We start from the raw sequence: 22,911 nt of genomic DNA on the forward strand, positions 1-22,911 counted from the left end.
TTGATCTAGAGATGTGCAAAGTGAATAACAGTGAGATAGTGAATTGAAACGTTGTATTTAACGAGTTTCGTTCACTCACAATGAGGAGTTTTAGCGACTCTTTTTTATATAATATTTATAATATTTTTAAAAACATTAACAAAAATTTAAAAAAATCTATAAATTTGTCCATCTTCTATATAGCTATAGGCTATATAGCTATAGCCTTTTTTGATTAATTTATCAAAATTTTATAAATTGATTTATTTTAATGAGAACTGGTTGAAATAAGTTTCTTTTCACTCAAATAATGCTTTAAATTAAAAACAGAATAAAAAATCAGAAAAAAATTTAAAAAAAAATTACTACTCGAAAATTTCATAAGGCTTACCCCTTACGTTTTTTTTGAGAAATTTTGCAAAAAAATTTAAATTGATTTATTTTAATGCCAATTGGTTGAAATAAGTTTCTTTTCACTCAAATAATGCTTTAAATAAAAAAAAGGATGAAAAATAATAAAAAAATTAAAAAAGTTCTAAAATTTTGAAAATTTTCTAAGGTTATAGCCTTGGTTTTTTTTGGGAAATTTAGCAAAATTTTATAAATTGATGTATTTTAATGTGAATTAATTGAAATAAGTTTTATTTCACTCATATAATGTTTTAAATAAAAAAATAGAATGACGAATAAAAAAAACAAAAAAAAATTGAAAATTTCCTATGGCTATAGCCTTAGCTTTTTTTTGAGTAATTTAGCAAAATTTTCGATGAACGTTAATTTGTACGTTTATACCGGGTTTTTTATGACTCCGAAATGAGTCGTTAAACCAGCTGACTCCTAATAACGACTCATTCACACTGAGTTGACTATTCTCATCTCTAGTTTGATCGTCAGTGAGATTTACGGTAGCAGATTCTCACCAAGACTGTTTGCAAATGGAATGAAACCAGTGATCATTACATCACAATTTGCTCACAAACAAGCTCGTATTTCTTTTTTTTCTGTAAATTCATTTATTTATCGCTAAAATTAACACAGGAACATAGTCTAAAACCTTAAATCTTACATCAACGATTTCGATTCCCTACAGCATACCTTCCCCTTATTCCGCACACCTAATGGGTTCCTTTAATTTTCCGTTTCTGTTATTTGGTACCGCAAAATCTCATGTCTTTTGTGTGCATCGGACGCCGCGTTGTGCTCGGAACGAACATCACTCGTGGTAATTGTTTTTAAAAAACAAATACATTGCCGCAAAGAAAAACGCCTGACGGTGTTCTATATTGCATGCGGATGTTTTCTTTGTCCTGGTTAACGTTTCATAATCGTTTGGTTCCGATTAATTTTCCTGCACCAGTGCAGAACCTACTGTTGGGTGATAAAATTACCACTATTACTACTGATGCTAGTCGGACCGGAACTGTCCGAGTAGTGTGCATCGCTGGTGCTACTGCTACGGGCATGATTCCGATCACCGATGCTACAGCAGCTCGGATGATAGATCGTCTTTTGGGAGAGATTCGTCAGGACGCTTGTCTCACTGCGCAGGGTAAATTCTTTCGTGCGGGCTTGCTGTAATGGTGAACCAGAGCAAGGAATTAGTATGACCGTATGTGATACAACACATTCCACAGACATGTGCTTACCTCAATCAGTACGGCCGCAATGTCGTAGAATAAACGTTCCACGTTATCCGCCTGTTTGGCGGAAGTTTCGAGGAAGTACATGCCATGCTGTTTCGCAAATTCGGCACCTACTTCTTGCGGAATTTCACGATCATCTCGGTCCGTCTTGTTGCCGACGAGGATTTTCAGTACTTTGGAGTTAGCGTGCTCCTGGATTTCTCGCAACCAGTCCGGCAAGCAATCGAACGTGGGCTGGCAACTGATGTCGTACACTGCAAAGCATTAGCGAACAGATTAGTAACAGTATCGAACGGCTATGTTGTTTACACACTATATTTACCTAGTATAAGAGCGGATGCGGAACGATAGTAGCTTTGCGTGATCGATCGAAACCGCTCCTGGCCGGCGGTGTCCCATATTTGTAGCTTTATCTTCTGATTGTCCACCTCGACCGTTTTGATCATGAAGTCCACCCCGATCGTTGCACCCTGGCCGGGTGGAAAGAGACCCTGCGTGAATCTTCGCACCAGACACGTCTTACCGACGCCCGCATTGCCCACTAGGACGACTTTGAACAGAAATTTGTAATCCTCCATGGTTTCTCGGCCCGGCTACCGTTATCGTAAGCGTCCAAAAAGCAATGATGCAAGCAATCCCAGGACCCAGTTCCACCTTCTCACTGAGCAATGTCACGGCACAACAACTGGAAAGTGAAAGAGATCCACAGCGAGAAAAGACCAAATTCGGTTAGTATGTTGATAACGTGTACACGGTTACATGGCCCACATGCCATGCTTCAATCTCCTACGCTCCCTCGCTCCATTATCTCAATATGTGTTATTTTTTAAAAAAGTGAATCTTCTCCCTTCCACTACCATCGGCTGCATGTGATGATTGAAAGTGAGTCCGCGTGTGATGGTGAGTCATAAATTGCACGTACATGGGTACCATTAACGCGCAACTGACCGCAATATTGGACGCTGTTTAACGCTTTAACGGCGTTGGTTCGATTGCGTGGCGTTCGTTGCGTGCATTCGGTTAAAGGTGGAAGGGATGGGCGTGTGGAGCGATACCAAAATACCAAAATACATACACACACAAACATTCAATCTGTTTGGTCCGAAAGCAACTTACACGGCTAATCAACCCGTGCACGATCCACTGCCGGAGAAGTTCGCTGACTTTCGATTTTATTTACTTTGGACTGATTTTTCTGCACATCGAAGTAGCCCGTTGGGAGGAGTTGATACGGTAGTGGTACGGTGCAACATGCACTTACTCACAGTGTGTTGTTGTTTTGTGTGTCTTCCAACCCTCCTCCCTTCTTCTAGTGCGTAGCGTAAAGTTTCCTAAACTACGATTGGTGGTGACTGGCGTGCGCTGTATGCGCGAACCTTCTCCACCGTGTGCAGAGCGGCGAGCTGTTTTGGTTCTTCGTTTCGGTAGTGCGTTGTGTTCCACTTTCTGGTTACTTCGATGTGGGAAAGACTGGAGATGTGATTTCCTTTCCGTTACACTACGGCAGGGGTTTTTTTTCATCCAAGCACCCTTTGCGAAGAATGATCGACGAAGGATCGATTGGTTTTCTGAGAAATGGTGTGCAGTTAAGCTGCAACAAATTGCAATTTAACAAAACGGTAACAATTATCGTTCATCCACGCCACATCCTTGCCCTTAAGTACATCTGAGGTATAGGGTGCAGAGTGCTTTAGCGATTTCTATTTCTTTTGTTTGTTTTTTTAATCGTAGTACGACAAATCATACCTGCCACGTAATGGATTGCGGGTCTTACTTTTATCAGATAGTTTGTTTTTTTTTATTATTTGTTATCAAAATTGAAGCACTAACAGCGGAAAGTATCATGACTGAATCTCTGTAAAAATCATGATGAACAATCAATTGAAAACAAACGAATAGCTTGTACCAGGCCATGGTTCTGCCACGTTTTTTATCGTTTTCTTTGACTTATCAAAACTCTGATTTCAGATTGATAAGCATATGCGACTAGTCAACACCTGACGAAGTAATGAAAGCAACCAATTAGTGGATTTGTATTACGCAATTAATATGCTGCAAAAAGAATTAAAAAATAACACTGTACATGAAAGTTCATACTGTTACTCAACAGGAAAGTTTTCCGCATTCCACTGAAAGTGATACACATATTTAAATAAGCGCTAGTGTTTAAGACAGATAAGACAGATAAGAATATTAAATATTACAAAATTGAAAAAAAATGACTTTCCAACTACTGTAGGCGGATTAAATTTAACCATTACAAAGAATTTTTTTACGATTCTGTCGTCACTATCATACGTTATTTACCGCTTACGAACACGTTATCTGCTCATGTTTTTCGCTTATCATCGTGTAATTTGATATTCGATTGTTGGACGCACCCTGAACCAAAAAACCTTCCAATTTCCTATTTCAAAATTAAGGAAAAAAAAACCATTCACAAACATGAAGTTTTGTCTACGGTCTGGGAAAAAGGCAGGACTGTATAAATATGCTATGTTGCTTTAAACCCGCCTGCGATGCGTGCCGTATGTGTGTGTGTTGCTGTTGTGAATCAAATATCGAACCTATATGCTACCGTACGAATACTTTTGATGGTGTCAACCGGCCAGAAACTATTCACTAGTTTCGTTTCAATCAATTTAATTGAACGCGTGACACAACCGGGTAAGAAGTCGCTTCTACCAACGAGGGTTGTATGTCTCTTTCCATCTTCGCATCGTGTTTTCGTATCCGCCAGTAGGCCAGGACAGTATTGCATAGCAACTAGGATGAGGGTTGATACATTTTGGCCCATTTCTGTCATCCTACCAGTTTCATAATCCATTCGGTGAATTAATGTACCACCCCTTCGGGAGGCGCACCTTCGTCTCACGTGTGTGTGTGTTGCTTTGTTTACATTACACGCCATGCTAATTAGGCTCGCGCTTCAGTTTGTTTTGCTCATATCCTTCGCTTGTTTCTCATCGCGCCTAAGGACGCATGTACTTATCGACGGTTTCCTTTCGCATTTCTGTTGCCGGCGTTGACGTGGGGGCTATTTCGCGCTGGTTTGCATTTCATTTATTGCAAAAAATAAAATGTAACGAGGCCATACCAGCTGAACCTGATCGCCGTTGACCATCTTCGTCGTCGTTGTCGTCGTGGTTGAGAGGTGATACAATTCCAGTCCGGTAATCACGCGCATTCGAATCGTTTGTTTGTGAGTGTGCCGTTCCGGCTGGTTGCACCCCGCGGTCAAGCGGGCCATGTTGGGGATGTTATTGGCAAGGGGGTGGTGTGGAACCAAAAAGGGGTGCGAGGGTTCATAAATTCAACACACTTGCTGCTGTTGCACACCAGTCTTCCCTTCTATGCTAAAGTAAGTAACCCCTGTGACCGCTTATGGACATTCGGTAAACGTTCGTCAGCGTAGTAGGCCTCAGGGGGGAAGTTCCTAATGGTGCGATGCAACGCCTTTGACAGGTCTTTTCCACTGCCGTAACCTTTTCAAAACCGGACGGAGCAATTACATTTCGTGGTAAATTGAATTTCCGCTTCACACCAATTCACCACGTTTTGCCTGTGGCCGTTTTCGGAAAGCTCCAAATTTGTCTTGAACTCGATCGGGTGGGCGCTGAGTGGTCGCGTTGCGGTGGGTGTTGTGATGAGTAATCCGTTCAGTGAAACGGAACCGACCTCCATCGACCGCTGCGTTTAGCCTTCTCACCTTCCGTCTGCGGTCAAGGATAAGATCAATGGTGGAAGTTTGCTGCATGTTCGTTAAGAAACCTAAAACACAACAGGCACAACACGCACAACGATTTCTCCACTAGGTCACGGTGTGGTGCTGTGATGCATGCCAACTAAAGGTTGCAAACAAATGATGCCAGCTGCACAGACTGTTTGTTAAGATCTGTTGCAAAATTATCCCCCTTTAGCTAAACACACCCTTTGTCGCTCTTACCGTTCACACTGTATGCCACCGTCGAAAGGAACCTCTGGCTGCGGAACACACGAGCAATCCGTCCGCTGTACCGAGATTAACGAAATTGCGAAAACCCGCACTCAGTGAAGCACTCGTTTGTGTAGTATTATCTCCCGAAATGAGATGCAATATGCATTACCCCGTACGCGCAGCAGTGCAGTTAGTTGCAGCTTCTGGGGCTTATCTGCTTTCACCACACAACACAACACAACCTTGCGTGTTTTTTTTTTCTCTCTCTCTTTAAATCAAATGCATTAACTCGTCTTAATCCATGCTTCCACTATCGCCTTCTAGATTATTTTCATACACAACATTGTAGCTTTCCCTCTGGCGAGAAGAAAAATCGCGACACTGAAACTCGGATGCGAACTGCACGGACAAACAGCACGGAGAACAATAACATTTTCTACCAACACACACCTGCTGTTTTCCAGATGTTGTTGCGTTGTGTGCGTTACACCCTTCCAAAACGATACGGTACTGTCAAACAGTCTGCTTGTCAAACTTCGGTACACTTCGGGCGTACTCTGCGAGTGTGCTCCTTCCGCAAACGGAACCATCGTTCCCGGAGCGTTTCGAATCCGCAGCCTGCATCGTTGCTGGCTGGCTGGAAGCTTATAAATACGAACCGCAAAAAGCGTTATCAACTCGCAGCATCCAAAACGCTCAGAATTAAATCTTCATCGCTCTCGCACAGTGCCGAACTAAAACCCTCAACCATGACGATCGTACGGTACTATTCTGCTGGTGCACTGTCCACGGCGAAAACGAACGCACTGCTGGAATCACTGAAAGCGGTAAGTAGTTTTTTGCGCAATCAATTAACAATGGATTGTGTGTTAAATTGGTGAAAATTCGTTAAAGTGATCGTCGGCTTGACGCGTTTACTGTGTAACCATGGGGCATTAATCAAGTGCGGTAGCTCCAGCGCTTTGATTGATGGTCTTCCGCGAAGAAAGTGAAGCGTGAGCATAAAATCCGGTTTCTGCACGTGTTTTAATTGAAGGCCAACTAAAAAAAACAGCCATGTTACGTATGTTTGTGTGCGTGCTGATCGTTTAGCAGCAATCAGCTGTTACGATTAGCAAATGAGCGATTATATACACGGTTTTGTTTTTAATATAATCGAAATTAATGCTGTAAAAAATAGGCTTATGAACATGTATAACTGAACAGCAATGTGAACAGTTTGTTTTTAACGAGTTGCCAACCAACATCGGACAGTTTAAAAGCCTCCGAGATGAACCATAATCTTATTTGTTGCCGAGTTGGATTGCGTAGGAACGGGACATGGTGCACGTTGTTTTTGTGCGCTTGCCAACGGAAAGCAACAAAACAACAAACAAACAGAACGGAGAAAGATCAGGGTTTCGGCACAGAAACTATGTCAGTTACGGAGGAAGAGATTCCGGCCCCAGTAGTCGATCGAGGTTGTTGCTCGGCAACGATGTGGTACGATCGATCTATCAACCGGGCAGCCGTACGCGATCTCGTGTTGCAGGACCTCACCCTGATAAGGATAGAGATGATGATAGCGCTAACGTCACTGATAAGACAAATATGAGAGTGTTGTTTAAAAAAAAATATTTATGCTTCCTACTACACATTTATTCTGTTTGATAATGAACGCTTTCGCTTTTCTACATTTCTCTTTTTTTTCTTTTTTTTGCAGGTCAACCCACGTGTTCGATCGTTGCAGACGGAGAAATGTTTCTACGTGCAGAACAATCGCTACCAGCAACTGCCAGCCGATGTCGATGCCAAGCTGCAGTGGATTCTCAAGGAATCGGATACGGTGGATCAGCTTGCCGGCAAGGCTGGACTGATGGCCGGCCCAAACCAGGTATTAATTGAGATCGGACCCCGATTCAATTTCTCCACCGCCAGCAGCACGAACAGTGTCGGTATCTGTCACAATTTGGGACTGGATTTTATCGAACGCATCGAAGTGTCCACCCGCTATCTGGTCGGCTTAGATGGACCGGTTGGCAAGGATGAGATGGGAATTGTTTCCTCCCTACTGCCAACGCTTCACGATCCCATGACCCAATGCCAATACACGGAACGGAACATTCCAGTGAACGATTTCTACGAGACGGTATCACGATCGAAAGAGGATTGGTATTTTGTTCCACTGCTGGAGCAGGGTCGTCGGGCGTTGGAAGAGATAAATGTGAAAAATGGTTTGTTTAACCTTTTTGTGTCTCTTTTTTTGATGCAGTTTTTAATTTTTACTCTTACTCATTCTAGGTCTCGCCTTTGACGAATGGGATCTGGAGTACTACACCAACCTGTTCGTTAAGGTGCTCAAGCGTAACCCAACGAATGTGGAACTGTTCGATTGTGCGCAGTGTAACAGCGAACACTCGCGGCACTGGTTCTTTAAGGGTAAAATTACGGTCGATGGAAAGCCGAAAAAACAATCACTGATCGAAATGATCTGTGATACGCAGCGTCATACGAATCCGAACAATACGGTCAAATTTAGTGACAACAGTAGCGCGATCAAAGGCTATCAATATACGGCGCTACGTGCGTCCTGCTTCGACGGGCCCGGCAAGTTTGTACAGCGCGCAGTCGAGTCGGATTTGATCTTTACGGCCGAAACGCACAACATGCCGACGGCAGTATCACCGTTCAGTGGAGCAACCACTGGCACTGGTGGCCGTTTGCGCGATGTCCAGAGCATTGGTCGTGGTGGATTGCCAATTGCCGGTACGGCGGGTTACTGTGTGGGTATGCTCAACATTCCTGGACAGAAGCTACCGTACGAGAGTGAACAGGACTATCCGGGATCATTCGCACGACCGCTGAAGGTACTGATCGAAGCGAGCGATGGTGCGTCCGATTATGGTAACAAGTTCGGTGAACCGGTGATCTGTGGATTTGCCATTTCTTACGGCACGGTGCAGGCGGACGGGCGGCGAAAGGAGTACGTGAAACCGATCATGTTTAGTGGTGGTGTCGGTACGATGGATTCGGTGCTGGTGGACAAGAAGGATCCCAAGAAGGGTAAGCGTCTTTTCTTACAAGTTAATAAGTAGCGGCTTAGTGCGCCAAGTTGTGATCTTCAAATTTCCGGAAAAAAGGGCCACACTTACATATGTAATCTGATTGGTGATTAATCCTTATATTTACTTCTTACTTTCTTCTTGCAGGCATGTTACTGGCTAAGATCGGTGGTCCAGTGTACCGTATCGGAGTGGGTGGCGGTGCGGCCAGCTCAGTTGAGGTGCAGGGCGACAGCACAAACACGGAACTAGACTTCAATGCCGTTCAGCGAGGCGATGCAGAGATGGAAAACAAGCTGAACCGCGTAGTTCGTGCTTGTATCGAGTTGGGCGATCGTAATCCGATCCTGGCCATTCACGACCAAGGTGCCGGTGGTAACTGTAACGTGTTGAAGGAATTAGTCGAGCCGGGTTGTGCCGGTGCCGTGATCTTCTCCAAGACGTTTCAACTCGGTGATCCAACCATCTCAACGTTGGAACTGTGGGGTGCCGAATATCAAGAGAATAATGCCGTCCTGTTGGATGCAAGCGATCGTGACCTACTGCAACGCATCTGCGATCGTGAAAGATGTCCAGTTTCGTTCGTGGGTCAAGTCACTGGCACTGGGTATGTGACACTGCTGGAGGGAGAATTCGATGGCACTGCAGAAAAGTTTGCCGACCGTACGAAGTGTACCCGGGAGCTTTCGCACGTACCGTTCGATATGCATCTCGATCACGTACTTGGCAAAATGCCACAGAAAGAATTCCATCTGCAGCACATGAAGGAAAAGTTGGATGAGTTCCAGCTTTCGGCAAATGTGAAGCTGGCCGAAGCGCTGAATCTAGTCCTTTCTGCTGCTACCGTAGGAAGCAAACGCTACCTAACGAACAAGGTCGATCGCTCGGTGACGGGATTAATTGCCCAACAGCAGTGCGTTGGACCGCTGCACACACCGTTGGCCGACTTTGGGCTGGTCGCTGTGTCACACTTTGCGCGCGAAGGCATTGCAACGTCAATCGGTGCACAACCGATCAAGGGTTTGGTCGATCCAGCCAAGGCGGCTCGAATGACGGTAGCGGAAGCACTTTCCAACCTGGTGTTCGTTGGCATCAGTGAGCTGGCGGATGTGAAGTGTTCGGGCAACTGGATGTGGGCTGCAAAGGTAGCCGGCGAGGGTGCCAAGTTGGTCGATGCGTGTGAAGCCATGTGTGAGCTAATGAGCCAACTGCAGATTGCGATCGACGGTGGAAAGGATTCACTATCGATGGCGGCACGAGTGAATGGTGAAACGGTCGTCAGCCCTGGTACGCTCGTCGTATCCACGTACGCTCCGTGTCCGGATGTGACGGTGAAGGTGACGCCCGATTTGAAGGCGGCCTCGCTAGGAACAGATACAGCGCTGCTGTATGTAGCGGTTGAAGGATTGCGTTTCCGTCTGGGTGGATCCGTATTGGCCCAGTGTTACGGCAAGCTTGGCGGTGAATGTCCGGATGTGAGCAACGCCCAGACATTGAAGAATGCATTCAATGTGACCCAGGAGCTGTTGCGCAAGGGTTTGCTGCTGTCCGGACACGATTGTAGTGATGGAGGACTAATCACGACCATACTGGAGATGGCTTTCGCCGGTTTGACGTCGGTCGAAATTAACCTGGAACAATTGCTTACTTCGGCCGATGCTTCTAGCTTGGAAACATCAGCAATTCGAGTGCTGTTTGCGGAGGAGTGTGGCTGGGTGCTGGAAGTGCAGCAAAAGCACGCTGCTGATGTGTTGAGCGCATTCCGCAAGGCTGCCGTTCCATGCTATACTGTGGGCCGTGGTGTTGCCGTGGCTGATCTGCATTCACGACAGTCCGTGACGGTTCGAGCTAGTGCAAAGGTGGTACTGTTGCAGGACTGTCTGTTTAATCTATTCAACCGATGGGAATCGACCAGCTTTGAGATTGAAAAGCTTCAGAAGGCAAAGGCAAGTGCGATCGAGGAGTATACCGGCATTGAGCGCCGTACGGGACCACAGTACAGTGTTAGTTTCAACCCGGACACGGTGTATGCCGATCTGAAGCTGAGTGCGACCGGACCAAAAGTGGCCCTGATTCGAGAAGAAGGAACCAACGGTGATCGTGAGATGGCGGCTGCCCTCTTCAGTGCCGGTTTCGAAGTGCACGATGTGGTGATGAACGATCTTCTGCAGGGTCGTACCACGCTCGATCGCTATCGTGGTATTGTTTTCCCTGGTAAGTTTTTGGCACTAGAATCGATAATAGGGGATACTATGGTGAACACTGTTTAACCTTCTTCATTCCAGGTGGATTCAGCTACGCCGATACACTCGGTTCGGCGAAGGGTTGGGCCGCTTGCATTCAGTACAATGGTACGATCGCCCCACAGTTCGAGCACTTCCGTCAGCGCAAGGATACATTCTCGCTCGGTGTTTGCAACGGTTGCCAGCTGATGGGGCTGATCGGTTGGGTCGAAACGGGACTCGCAGCGGTACCATCCGTTGCGACCGTGCCCGAGATCGTACTGGTCGGCAATCGGTCGGAAAAGTTCGAAAGCCGTTGGGTTACGTTGCGAGTACCGGCGAGTCGATCGATCATGTTGCGCCGCTTGGCGGGAAGTGTGCTCGGATGCTGGGTGGCACACGCTGAAGGACGGTTCTCTTACCGCACCGATGCCAGCCGTGATCGGCTGCAGATGAGCCAGTGCGTTACGCTGCAGTATGTGGACGATGCAGGCAACCCAACCGAACTGTACCCGATGAACCCGAACGGTAGTGAGCTGGGTATTGCGGGCGTTTGCTCACCCGATGGACGTCATCTAGCCATCATGCCCCATCCGGAGCGATGCGTACAGATGTGGCAATGGCCGTACGTAACGATGGACTTCCCGTACAAAAATGCATCTCCGTGGATGTCGATGTTCCAGGAAGCTTACCTGTGGTGCCAACAGTAAACAAAAATTAAGATTCGTATGCTGAAACCATTCCAGGGACGTCGTGTAGCTCGTGTAGATAATCCTTTTCCGGGGTTTGTGTGTTTTTTTTCTTCTGAATTTGATCCCATTTTTTATCCTATTTAATTGAAGTGGTTGCCTCATAAAGCTGAAAGCTTCTTTTGCTTCTTTCACCCTTTTTTGGTACGGCTGCTCTCGTACTGTGTATAAGTATCTATCTAATGCCATAAAACGGTAGCTCCTAGACTAAGAACCGCTAAGCCATTGAAATAAACGTCTTCAAGTTAATCACAATTTATACGCTTCTGGAAGCAACTCCGACCCACGCACATACACATACAATCACCCATACGTTGGTGGTGTATGCGCCACTTGAAAAGGTAAACACGAAGGCACACGCCGATGTAATGAAGTCAAACCATTTAGTGTATCATCAAGATAGATTCCGGGAATTAAACTCATAGCCTGAAGACCAGAGCTAGGGCACGAGTCACAGGTAGGCAGTAAGGTATATAGCCTTACCATATCAACAAAAAAAAGACAAGACATTGCAGGGGCAAAGGGAACAATCAATCCGGGGGAAGAGTCTTGAGCAAACCAGCACTTAAAATTCAACCGCAAATCCATTTGAAGCAGCAGCGGATTGGTAGGGCGAAAAGTTTTTCTTTCGGCAGATGTTTGCTTTCGTTTTGTTTTTATCTACCGCTTTCTTTCTTCTTTAGGCTGGTGGGTGGTTAAGCGAATGGACGGTTCCATTTCCGTTACAATCTCCCATATAATGTTTGCTTCGAAGGCACTTTTCATTTGTGCCGGCTAAGAGCGAAAGAAAGATAAGATAATTAGCTACACTTGAGGTGTGTACGGTATGCTAGAGAAATGCGTCTATTTTTGGTAACGGTTGGTACGGGTGCGAAGGGCGAAGGGTTCCCGATGGTTCCGGTTTATTTCACTTTCACCTCCACAATACATACCGGTCGGATTTCAGGCACATCCCCGACCCCATCGTAGCCAAACCATAAATAAGTATCTTTATTTGACCCAAGCCCGGAGACGCGCGCTTTGCTCGGTTTCGGTTGTGAATCTTGGTAATGTAATCTACCTTCTTCCCAACACCCTTTTTTTTCGGCACAGCAGGATACTTTCATGGTTTTTGGAAGGCCACCCCTGAAGGGGAAGTGAAAACCGTCTGAACCGGGAGGGTACAGCCAATTGTTCGAACGAAGGCCTCCCGTAGGCGGCTCCAGTATGTGTGTTTCACTACGGTGTACACCTGCCCGGCAGCAGTTGCGATAGCAACGTTTCGCTTACTGTGAGGAGAGAAACGGAAATGTTTAAATTCCCTTCCACGCATCCGTTTGAATGTTTCCTGCATCGGCTGTAGCCATTGGGTTGGTATACACTGCCTCCTACGATAGCTTCTTGCCATTTTTCGCAATCTCGACCTTCGCAACACACCTGGGGTAGGGAATCGGTTTACCATGGCGCATGGGAATGGATGAGGAATGGAGATTGAATCTGTTTCCCGAAACTTCCTTGAGACACCAAAAGCTTGGGAGTAGTATCATTTCATCCGCTTCCGTTCAACACGCACCGGCTCAGGTAAGCTCTAAAAACAGACAGCAATAGGTATAAAATAAGAATATGTACGTCGATCCTGACGAATCCTTAGCGAAAGAGCGAGAGAGAAAGGCATGCTGATAGTTGTCAGCTACCATCATGCTCCCCTCCAACCGTGAAAGGAAACAGAACGCATGAAAATGGGCGTAGAGGGAGTTCATGGATGGTAGACGTAAGTTCGGAAAATTCCAACGAACATGTCTAACATTAAACTCGAATGCCGCTCCGGTCCGTCCAAGAAAAGTACTCGATCGGAGGTATACCTTTCACATTGAGGACCAAAAAAAGAAAAGGAATCTCTACCACCAGTTTCCAGCCGCCATTTATTGTTCATGCGGAACCGGTTTAATGCTGCTACTTGGAGCTCGGGCTGTGAGCAAATGGGGAAGATTGATCCGGGGGCAGGAAACTCGGTGCCATTTCTTGGAAGATAAATTTACTGGAATGTGTTACAATGTACTGTTAAAACTTTTAACTGACCTGCCGCTTTTGACATTTGCCTTGGTTTTAGTAATATAATTAGAAACACAGTAACGCATCTGATGTTATTAGGGTTGGGCGAATTTTGGTAAACTTTTTTCAACTGCCGGTTTTGGTTTTGGGTTACAAAACATCCAAAGGTATGGAAAGAGTTTAACCGTAAACGTCCGTTATCCGAGGAGGGATTGTCAGATTTTTTGGTAGTACCTAGTCGAGTTAAAAAGTGAAAAAACTATCTGTCAACATTCCGTGCACACTGTAGAAAGTGATCCTTTGAATATTGGTTGCATACTTTTAGGCGTTGGACATTTTTCACATAGTCCCAGTGTCAGTGAATTATTGTCAGAGAAAGTATATTGAAAATATCACAACCAGATGTATTCTTGTTTAGTAGTGTTAGAGAAATTCGTAGATCTCAAGTCAAGCATAGGATGAAAGAGGTTTGCAAACATACTACCGTTTCGGCCAGGAAGAGACCGTGTAATTCCGTGGAAATCCTCATTGAAATCAAACACTCCAACACGATTAATTAACCATTAAGAGAAGCAGCAATCAATTAACCATGACCATAAAGTTTTCTCATTAGAGGTGTAACCTCGACTACCTACTTTCTTTTGTGTTTCTGACTAATTTTGCTAAAGAGAGGAAAACTATTGCAACTGCTTCTGATCGGTGTACATAGATCGTTTCTGGGAATGGGTAAATTAATTTGGTGGAGATCATTAGGTTAATACACTTAAGTGCCGTTGACAAATAATAGCAGTTTGAGTTATTTATGAATCTTATATGCTCTTCATAAGAGTTTGGAAAAAAAATTGTTCCTAGAATTTGTGGGCTACGAGGACTTCGTGAATCCTTATGTTTTCCCAGGACAGTATGTGACGGTGTAGTCCACGCCACAGGACGCCCTTGTAAAAAGGTGTAAAAAATCTCATTAAAATCGATCTACTCAGCTGTAGGATAAGAAGAGGTCCTGAGTTGTATTGCCAAGAAGAAAAAGAAATACCACCCATGTTGTGGCTTGTATACTACACGCAAGTAGTAGTTCTATTGATCGAATACCTCGTATCATATTGGTTTTACTGGAAAAAATGCCTTTCTTTTTAAAGAAACTTGAAAAATATAATTAAAAATCAAAAAAAGGAAAATCACACACTCGGACGTTTCACATTCGATATCGATCGTATTCACTTTATTTCATCACTATTCGTTCGTTACACTGGTCACGTGGTGGACGAATTGGGCACCTGTCAACACATGTAATCGATAATGTCCCGCAGCGCGTGTTTTTCGGTCTGTTCGTGTATTTCGCGTCTCTTTAAAGGAGCCAATTTTCATTATCGTTATTACAGCACAAAAACGTTTTTTTTTTCTTTCAGTAAGTTATTCGTTATATGTACAATTTACCGTCAGGCCGTCCCTTCACACGTGACACAAGCACTGACACAAAGCAAAACACTTTTTGCTCATTACTTGCTGTGTACAAAACAACTAAAAATGGGATCCAATTCGTCCCAATTTCCCACCCGTCCTTACACATACACACACCACCCCAACAAAGGGAAGGTTGCGGTCGCTTTTACACAGAAATTTCCTGTATCTGTACACGCTTTTTACTGTTGCTGGAGGAATCGGTTTGTTGCTGCTGGGGTTGTTGCGGCTGCTGCTGCTGCTGCTGGTGTAGATGATGTAGATGCTGATGATGATGAAGTTGATGCAGTGACGGTGGTCGTAAGATGCTGGCCCCACCACCCTGCACCAGAAGCTCTGTTCCATCTCGATGCATGTAGTCTTTGGCCGTGGCCAACGAACGCGTACTGCCACTGATGGCTGGGGAGGAACGGAAGTCGTCCCGTAGATCTCGCCTTCTGGTCATCGTGGCGGTACTGGCCATCGTTGGTCGTGGTGAGGTTACGAGCAGATGTGACACTTCGGCCAGATCGTACTGGGTCGATTGATTGCAGAGTTCCTTCGGCAAACTGACGACGGAATAGCTTCTAGTGTCTCGCGGTTGTGCGGGAGCGACCGCGGGATGATCCGACCCGAGCGATGATGCCGAACCGGATGAGGATTGTTCGTCCGATGGGTTCGGTGATACGATCGAGACTTTCTTCGGTGAAACCGTACGATTGTTACTGCAGGACGACTGATGATGATGGTACTGCAGATGTTGCTGCTGGAGTTCACATTTGTGCGAGTGCTTAATGGCGGAAGTGCTGCTGCGTCGCATAGAAGTTGCATGTCCGTGACCATGATAGTGAGGTGTCAGCGATAGTTCGATTGTCTGTATGCTGTTCGGGCCACTGCTTGACGGTGCCTTTGCGATCGTACCAGTAGTGTTCGGAGCGTTTGAAGCCACCCGTACCGATGCACCACCCTTCATCGTAGACACTTGCTCATCGTCTGCAGACTGTTGTTGAGCAGTGCTGAAAGAAGTTTCCTCCTTTAGCTGTTGCCCATCGCCAGACGCAGCCGAGGCAGCGGCAGCAGCAGCCGCAGCTGCAGCAACAGCACCGGACGATGATTCGACCACGTTTAACCGTGATTCGAGTTCGAGCAGATTGATCTTCATGCGGGAGTTGCTTTCGCGCTTTTCACGCTGATAGTAGATCGCGACAAAGATCAGTACGTTGAGAAAGAGCAGAAAGCACCCGACACCGATCGTGATGGCGAGCGCAGTGGAGTAACTGCGATGGTAGCTGTTCGTTAGCCGATTGATCAGACTACGATTGGAGTCGCCATGGTGGGCGGGAAGCGCGGAATTGTGCAGCGGCCAGGATGCTGATGCCGTCTGGATGAAGGTGATGTTGGGTGGACATTCTGGGGAAAGGAGATGGAGAATGAACAGTGCTAAACCTATCAAGCTTATTATACTAAAATTTAGACTTCTCACCTGTCGAAATGGACTGCAGTATGGTGGAGGCAATCGTTTCCGTTTTGTGCATTTTCGAGGTGGTCGATGTTACAAAACCTAAGTGCATTAGCGGTGGCTCAATGATCTGCTCCCGCACAAGTCCTGTTGGTGAAAATGAAGATGAATTAACTGCGAAACAAAGTAAACGAGCTTGCTCCTTCACCTACCATCGTAAAACATTGGATTTTCTTCACTGAAGTGATGATGTCTCATCGATAGCTCGGGTATGTTGAAGGAAGAGTGTAGCTGTGGAATCAAGCTTAGCCAGAGCGAAAGTTTGTGTCCCCGGTAGTGACTCTTCGGTACAACTTGGCTCCCTGCAAATGGAAACAGCGTTGCAGAAAGTCACATTTTCTTATTAACAAAAAAAAGATTTACTGCCGAAAATTAAGTGGTCTTTTGTGAGTTTGTGCCTTAAGTTTTGCTTTTCTATTCTACATTCTACAACCGTTAACGATCTTAGCACAAAAAGTCTTTGCATTGATGATTTATAACGTCTTTGATCGCATAACATTTTCCAGTTCAAGATGTGGAATAATTTAAGAATTCTGATTTCAAAAATTCTTCAGGTATTCATTCAAGCTCAACAAAAGCTTATTCACCGTATCAGATCACTTCAGAAGATTATTTGAAGAACATTCTTAGTATGCCATGGTGCATCCAACTGTCAGTGGAATGGAAACGTAAACAAAACAAAGACTTCCTCCTTTGCAACGCTTTTCATCTTCCACTCACTTACCTATTTCCATGAAAACCTGATTGGTGGTGTCGTAATGTCCCCAGAATGGTAGATTGTACTTGATGGTCGTAAATCCACTGTACACATAGTCACTATCCACACTGTAATAGCTCGGTTCAGTCTCGCCCCGTCCACCGGACTCCTCACCATCCTGACGATCGTCATCGTCCTCCTCACCGTCCCGCCCCGAACCATTCGATCCGCCTGGCAGACCGGCACTTTCCTCGCTCGAACCATAGCTACCCGTTTCGCCGGAATTGTACCGTTGCAAATCGTTAGAATATCTCGTCCGCTTCCGGCGCGAATGTTTCTGCTGGCGGTTCGTTTGTTCCTTGTGGTAGTACTGCTGTAGCTGCTGCTGCATCAACGCCTGCTCTGGTGTAAGCAACGGTTGCCCTGCGATGGCCGGAAGTGGGTTTCGTGGTTGAAGCGGTTCCTGCTGCCGAAAGGATGACAGCAGCTGACGCATGAGCGTCTCGTTGTGTGGTTTCTTTGCCGGATTCCAGCTACGCTTATTGTTACTATTCACGAACACATCCATCCGCGGTCCGGACCGTAGCCCGTTTGGATTGCTGTGGAAGAGATGGAAGTGATATATGTTACGTGGAAGCGAACCACCGATCATATCTTGCGCCTGTGCATGTGTTAAACCGGAAAACAACCAGGCGCCTCCATCGGTTTCGGCTGTTTGGGCGCTATACAAAGGACCGCACGGAGCAGTTGGTACGTACCCTGTTTTTACAAAATTACACAAATAGCGCATCACGGTACTGCTGACCTGCATGTCCAGCCTGGTAAGGGTGAGTGGAAACATCGGTGATGGTGAGAATCCTAATGCAAAAGGCACATCCTCACCTCGAACCGACCCACTTCGCTGTGGATGCAGATGAAGATACGTCAAGAGGAAGAGGAGAAAAAATGCAAAATTCCATAGAATTAGGACATAGATTGTACAAATGTCTGGTGAAATACTACGGTCAAAAGGCAAACACAAGGCGAAGAGATTTATTTTTTGTTCTTGCACATTTTGCCTAAAAGTATGCAATTCGTGTAGCAAAAGTTGTTTTTTTTTTAAATTTTCGAAACCACTTTAATCCGAATAACCTTTCAACACGGTAACATACCTGGGGAAATTTCCACTCATGAGACTGATGCTTAAAGTGCAGAAAGTACGATCGTCCACCCTGCAGGCTGTGCAGATGGCTTAACTGAACTAATGGGGCCGCCGTCAGTCCATCGCTCAGCAGCTCCAACACCGCATCCCGATATCCGTAGGCGCTTCTCGGCGAACGCTCCCAGTTGGTGTACTCGTTCTGGGAAAGCAAAGGCAAAACCGACGAAAGAAACAAAGTTCAACCACTAATGCATTAGCAGCACACTGTCAAGCCGTGGCAAAGCCGAGTTTTTGTGAGGATAACTTAAAAATCAATCTCCAAACTTCTAAAACGTGAGAGAAAAAAAAAACATCAGACCGAAGGAGAATGGAAGGAACAGCATCTCTCTGCTAGTGACCACAATTTCGAAACTAAAATCCAAAGTAGCGTCCAAAGTAAAAACATTTTCTTCCATCCATTTCGATGTCGTATAAAAGTTATTCCTTCCTGCCACCAGTACTGGGCGCAGAAATCGAAAATGAAGGACAAAATAAATGTCCCTGACAGTCTAGGACTGCTTTCAGCCATTTATTTTGTGTTCTATTTTCTAGCGATTCTTTTTTTTCACACAAAAAAAAAATACGACGAAAGGATCAAACATTCCAAAAAGGAAGAATTCGATTCTGGTGCGTTCGCTTGACTTTTACCCATTTATTAGTTAATTGGCAATTTACGGATTTGCGCTTCTTTTTTGGCTTCTCGACTGTCGACACTTTACCGAAGCGTTAATAAGATTTTTTCGTGATTAATTTACCACCCCCGTCGAAACCACTCTTGAAGCAGCCGGGTTTCCCACAGATCCCCACTGTCCTTTAAACGTTAATTTGTTTGGGCTAATCAATTTAGAGCAAATTTGCCAATATTTTTGTAGCCAAAGGTTTTTGGCGATGTTTCGATGGCTTTGTCAATGTTTAACGCAACGGATGATCAAAGTAAAGCGGTAAGGATCGACGGAAGTGCGCCGTTCGGCAACCGATTTACAGCAAGAGACAACGCTGCTGCTGTGTGTGTGTGCGTGAAAGCAATGGAAATGGCGATAAAACCAGAAAGATTACTGTAACCACTGAGCTGAAGAGCCTTTTTCTTGTGTCGTTATTAAAGTTGCATGAAAGACAAGCGACGGCGAGAGTGGCCAGCATTTTTTTTGTGCCGTAGACGGCCGTTAACGAACTTTGAAAGTTTCGCTTTTACAGGGTTACTCAAAGCTCAAACGGTACGAGTGTTTGTTTTGCATATAAGATTCTTAGAAACGAACGTTTTGCTCCTTATGCCCTTTAAAAAGTTTATCCTTGCTTTGCATTACTGATATTAAGAAAATTGAATGATTGAAATTAGTAAGAAACGAATCATTTCCAGGAGTTTAAGCTTTAGCCTGTCGAATTAAAAAAAAACCTCTTACGAAAGGGTAAATATCAACCATGGTACCGATAAAAAGTGCGAAAACCCTTCAGCTCGAGCTGCTGGAGAACGTTAAACCAAGCAAAAGGTATGACATTCAATATCAAAATTACGATAAGTAATAACAATTACTACCAAGTAGCCCTGCACCTTCCGTTCGTATCTGTGCCGTAAACTTTTCCTTCCTTTCCAAAGCTTCCTTCGATTTGGGTTCGATACGTTTAAAATGTTCGACCTTGCCTGCTTTGCTTGCTGCTGCTAAATAATAAAATTGCTCGTTATTGATTAAAACGAGCGACCCAGCAGTAGTGAATTAAGGCACAAAATGTACCGAACCCTGTACGGTACATTTTCCTCTTAAGCTGCGTTTTTTTTTGTTTGTTTGTTTGGAAAACCACCACCAAGTTTTCGTTTCATTATTCACCAGCATTAACGTTTTTTGTGTATTTTTTGTGTGTGTTACGGTTTGGTGATTAGAGCGCACGGGTGCACACAGTACTTGAAGGAAAAGGAATTAAACCGAATTTGCTTAAAGATAGTTTACGCTCTCACTTTGACTGCGGTTTCGGTGTGCCCGGGGTTTGTGGCTCAAACCGCAACCGAGCGCGAAACGCTCAACGGTACTACTCAACCGTGGGGGGGCCCGATTCTTACCTTTAGCGCCGAGTAGATCTCGTTCAGATGGTACCGGTAGGTGTTCCGTACGAAGGTGCGCAGGATGCGGTCGCGCTTGGTTTCGTTGAAGCCGAACTCGAGATCCGCCGCCGTCAGCTCGAGGTAGGACTCGTACGTCGTCAGCCCGAACAGGACGTCCTGCTTGTGGAAGTTGCTGAACTCGATGCCGCTAGTGCTGGAAGTACAGGACAGGCAAGGTTAGTACGAAACTTTCATACGAATAGCTAAAGTTAGGCGCGAAGGGAAAAAGGTCATAAAGGTCGGGCCTCCAAACATCCTCCTCCTCCTCCTCCTGCTACTCATCATCATCATCATCATTACCATCATCATCGTAAACATTGGGCCTACCTTGCGATCGCGGAGTCGGTCGGTATTTTAAGATTATTAATAACGGCCGCCTTGGCCGGTGTTATGACGGTTCCGTCGACAAACGGTGCAAATCCTGGCAAAAATCTGTTACCCGCCGCGAGCAGTAGAAATGAGAGGAAGGAAATTAAAAATCAGCACAAGATAATAATTATCAGCGGGAGTTTTGTTGATATTTGCGTCCGTATCGCCTTGCCCCTTTCCAAGGTGTGTTGTATTTAGTTACTTGTTTTTTCTTTCTTTCTTTATTAATAATTTCTATTTACTGCACAAAGTGAAAGCCACACCCACACACACACACACACGCAAAGAAGTCCGCTTTTGGTGAAGATGTTCGTTGCCCAAGTTCTATGTAATCTGAGCAATCGTCAAAACCTCTCGGGCATTTTCGATTTGAGGCTGATTTGCACTTTTGTTTTAATATAATAAGGGAATAAAAGGTGCGGAAATGGCACTTTTAGCTGTTATCAAGGGATAAGGCAAAAGAAAGAAATTGGCACGGTTAAATTGTTTTGCGTTTAGTGCAATTTAATTAATGATTCGACACTGTTTAAGGAAGGTTTTGGAAAGGGAATGAAACTTTTAAATGGAATGGGGCAACTTCAAGGGATTTGGGTAAATTGGGTATTTCTATTATACTATATTATTGTGAAACTTTTTTTAATAATAATCTAATCTCAATTTTAAATTTCAAGCGTATACTCATTCCATACTGAATATATCATTTAGGTAGTCTCATTTAAAATTATTTAAACTGACCGTCATGTACCTTTCATACCGCTCTCCCTTGTGTTTTAACCTTACAACGCTTGAATCAATATTTAAAGAATCAATTTTTCGATATTTTGTAATCAATACCATTTAAAATACGTTCTGTTCGCCCCTAAACCTTTTTCTCTCTTGAGGGAGAAAGTTGATTGAATTGAAACTTTTCAAACAGCTCCTATCAAACGCCACTTCTTAAGCAGCAAAGCGTTAATTTGCAACATTTAACCTTCCACAGTCCCCAAACAAAGGGGTCAATAATTGTCCCATGAAAAAGTGATACACTCTAATAGACCCACAAAAAACATTTGAAATAATAATAAACCACATTGGAATCATTGTAAAACACACTGTTGGCAACTCTCATAAAATAATAATTATGGCATTGGATCATAACTTTCGTTGGTGTTTTGCTGTCGGCAAAGAAAGGGGTACGCCCTTTTGCAAATGTGCCTCCCGAAAAGGGGTTTGCGGATGATCTGCACAACCGTGTCAGGGCGTAATTAAAAGTATAAACACACCGAGGACACCGATGAAACATTTATGATGTAAAGCTAATGGGCTGTTGGTTTTCGGGCATCGTCAACAGAGCAGAATGCCTCCTGCACCCAAAACATCAAACACCTTGGCTTGGTTTTTGGCTGTGGCAAAACAAAAACGTGATGTACAGGTTACAGAGCAAACAAACAAACATTTAAACAAACAAACAAAAAAAAACCCGACGACTTACCTAGGACTACTCAACGATATATTCATAAGCTCCGCTAGTGGTTTGGTCCGCAAACAGGGGGCCAAATCTTCGTTCACCACGTCGCCGGTGCATGAGGTCTGTTGGGCTACTTTGCGCTTCACGGACAGTGGATCCCGCTGGATGGCCCACGGTGAAAGAGCGGAACCGCTCAGCAGCACCACACGATGGATCAGATCTGTCAAAGAAGGACAACCGGCAGCTCAGGTTGGTGGTCAGTAACGGAACATCAACATGCTTACCTCCTGCCACGGGCGATACGGCTAGGATGTTGGCGAGGGCCGCACCCGTCCCATGTCCCATCAGCGTAATCTTTGCCGGATCACCCCCGAATGCGACCAAGTTCTCCCGCAACCAGTGCAGTCCGGCCACAAGATCCATCAGCCCGAAGTTGCCTTGAGCACTTCCCTTAGCACCAGTTTTCAAAAAACCTACCGAATGAAGCCACCGTTACGAAGCGGGAAAAAAAAGTCGGAAAAAGGTTAGTCGGTGAGCCGGTGTTAGTCGACGCGCCATGGTACCC

The 22,911-nt window shown here is 45.0% G+C and overlaps 3 protein-coding genes across 7 annotated transcripts in view; 1 reads left to right on the forward strand and 2 right to left on the reverse strand.

The window, feature by feature from the left end:
* Nucleotides 1-968: 968 nt before the first annotated feature.
* Nucleotides 969-6,052, reverse strand: LOC125763832 (ras-related protein Rab-30-like). 2 transcript variants are annotated; one of them, XM_049427397.1, is made up of 4 exons: nucleotides 5,569-6,052; nucleotides 1,945-2,307; nucleotides 1,626-1,876; nucleotides 969-1,551 (listed from the first exon to the last, which is right to left on the reverse strand). In XM_049427397.1, exons 2-4 carry the CDS (start codon nucleotides 2,198-2,200, stop codon nucleotides 1,345-1,347), a joined length of 714 nt encoding a protein of 237 aa, XP_049283354.1. In that variant the 5' UTR covers nucleotides 2,201-2,307; nucleotides 5,569-6,052; the 3' UTR covers nucleotides 969-1,344. The 2 variants fall into 2 exon arrangements, with proteins under 2 accessions (XP_049283354.1, XP_049283355.1); XM_049427398.1 differs by lacking the exon at nucleotides 5,569-6,052 and adding an exon at nucleotides 2,739-5,557.
* A 123-nt stretch (nucleotides 6,053-6,175) lies between these two features.
* LOC125763830 (phosphoribosylformylglycinamidine synthase) lies at nucleotides 6,176-11,826 on the forward strand. Its single transcript, XM_049427391.1, has 5 exons — nucleotides 6,176-6,386; nucleotides 7,262-7,772; nucleotides 7,840-8,601; nucleotides 8,748-10,814; nucleotides 10,886-11,826. Exons 1-5 carry the CDS (start codon nucleotides 6,309-6,311, stop codon nucleotides 11,530-11,532), a joined length of 4,065 nt encoding a protein of 1,354 aa, XP_049283348.1. The 5' UTR covers nucleotides 6,176-6,308; the 3' UTR covers nucleotides 11,533-11,826.
* Nucleotides 11,827-14,792: 2,966 nt separating this feature from the next.
* Nucleotides 14,793-22,911, reverse strand: part of LOC125763831 (uncharacterized) — a 39,766-nt gene continuing 31,647 nt past the window's right edge. For all 4 annotated transcript variants that reach the window (XM_049427394.1, XM_049427392.1, XM_049427396.1 and 1 more), the window contains exons 5-14: nucleotides 22,631-22,819; nucleotides 22,371-22,566; nucleotides 20,858-20,962; nucleotides 20,489-20,684; nucleotides 18,407-18,595; nucleotides 18,014-18,156; nucleotides 17,283-17,854; nucleotides 16,711-16,860; nucleotides 16,523-16,645; nucleotides 14,793-16,449 (exon numbers count right to left, since the gene is read on the reverse strand). In XM_049427394.1, coding sequence (XP_049283351.1) covers nucleotides 15,209-16,449; nucleotides 16,523-16,645; nucleotides 16,711-16,860; nucleotides 17,283-17,854; nucleotides 18,014-18,156; nucleotides 18,407-18,595; nucleotides 20,489-20,684; nucleotides 20,858-20,962; nucleotides 22,371-22,566; nucleotides 22,631-22,819 — 3,104 coding nt within the window. In that variant the 3' untranslated portion in view covers nucleotides 14,793-15,208. The remainder of the gene's footprint in view (nucleotides 16,450-16,522; nucleotides 16,646-16,710; nucleotides 16,861-17,282; nucleotides 17,855-18,013; nucleotides 18,157-18,406; nucleotides 18,596-20,488; nucleotides 20,685-20,857; nucleotides 20,963-22,370; nucleotides 22,567-22,630; nucleotides 22,820-22,911) is intronic.

The sequence above is a fragment of the Anopheles funestus genome, chromosome 2RL (genome assembly GCF_943734845.2).
Source record: "Anopheles funestus chromosome 2RL, idAnoFuneDA-416_04, whole genome shotgun sequence".
Lineage (NCBI taxonomy): Eukaryota > Metazoa > Arthropoda > Insecta > Diptera > Culicidae > Anopheles > Anopheles funestus.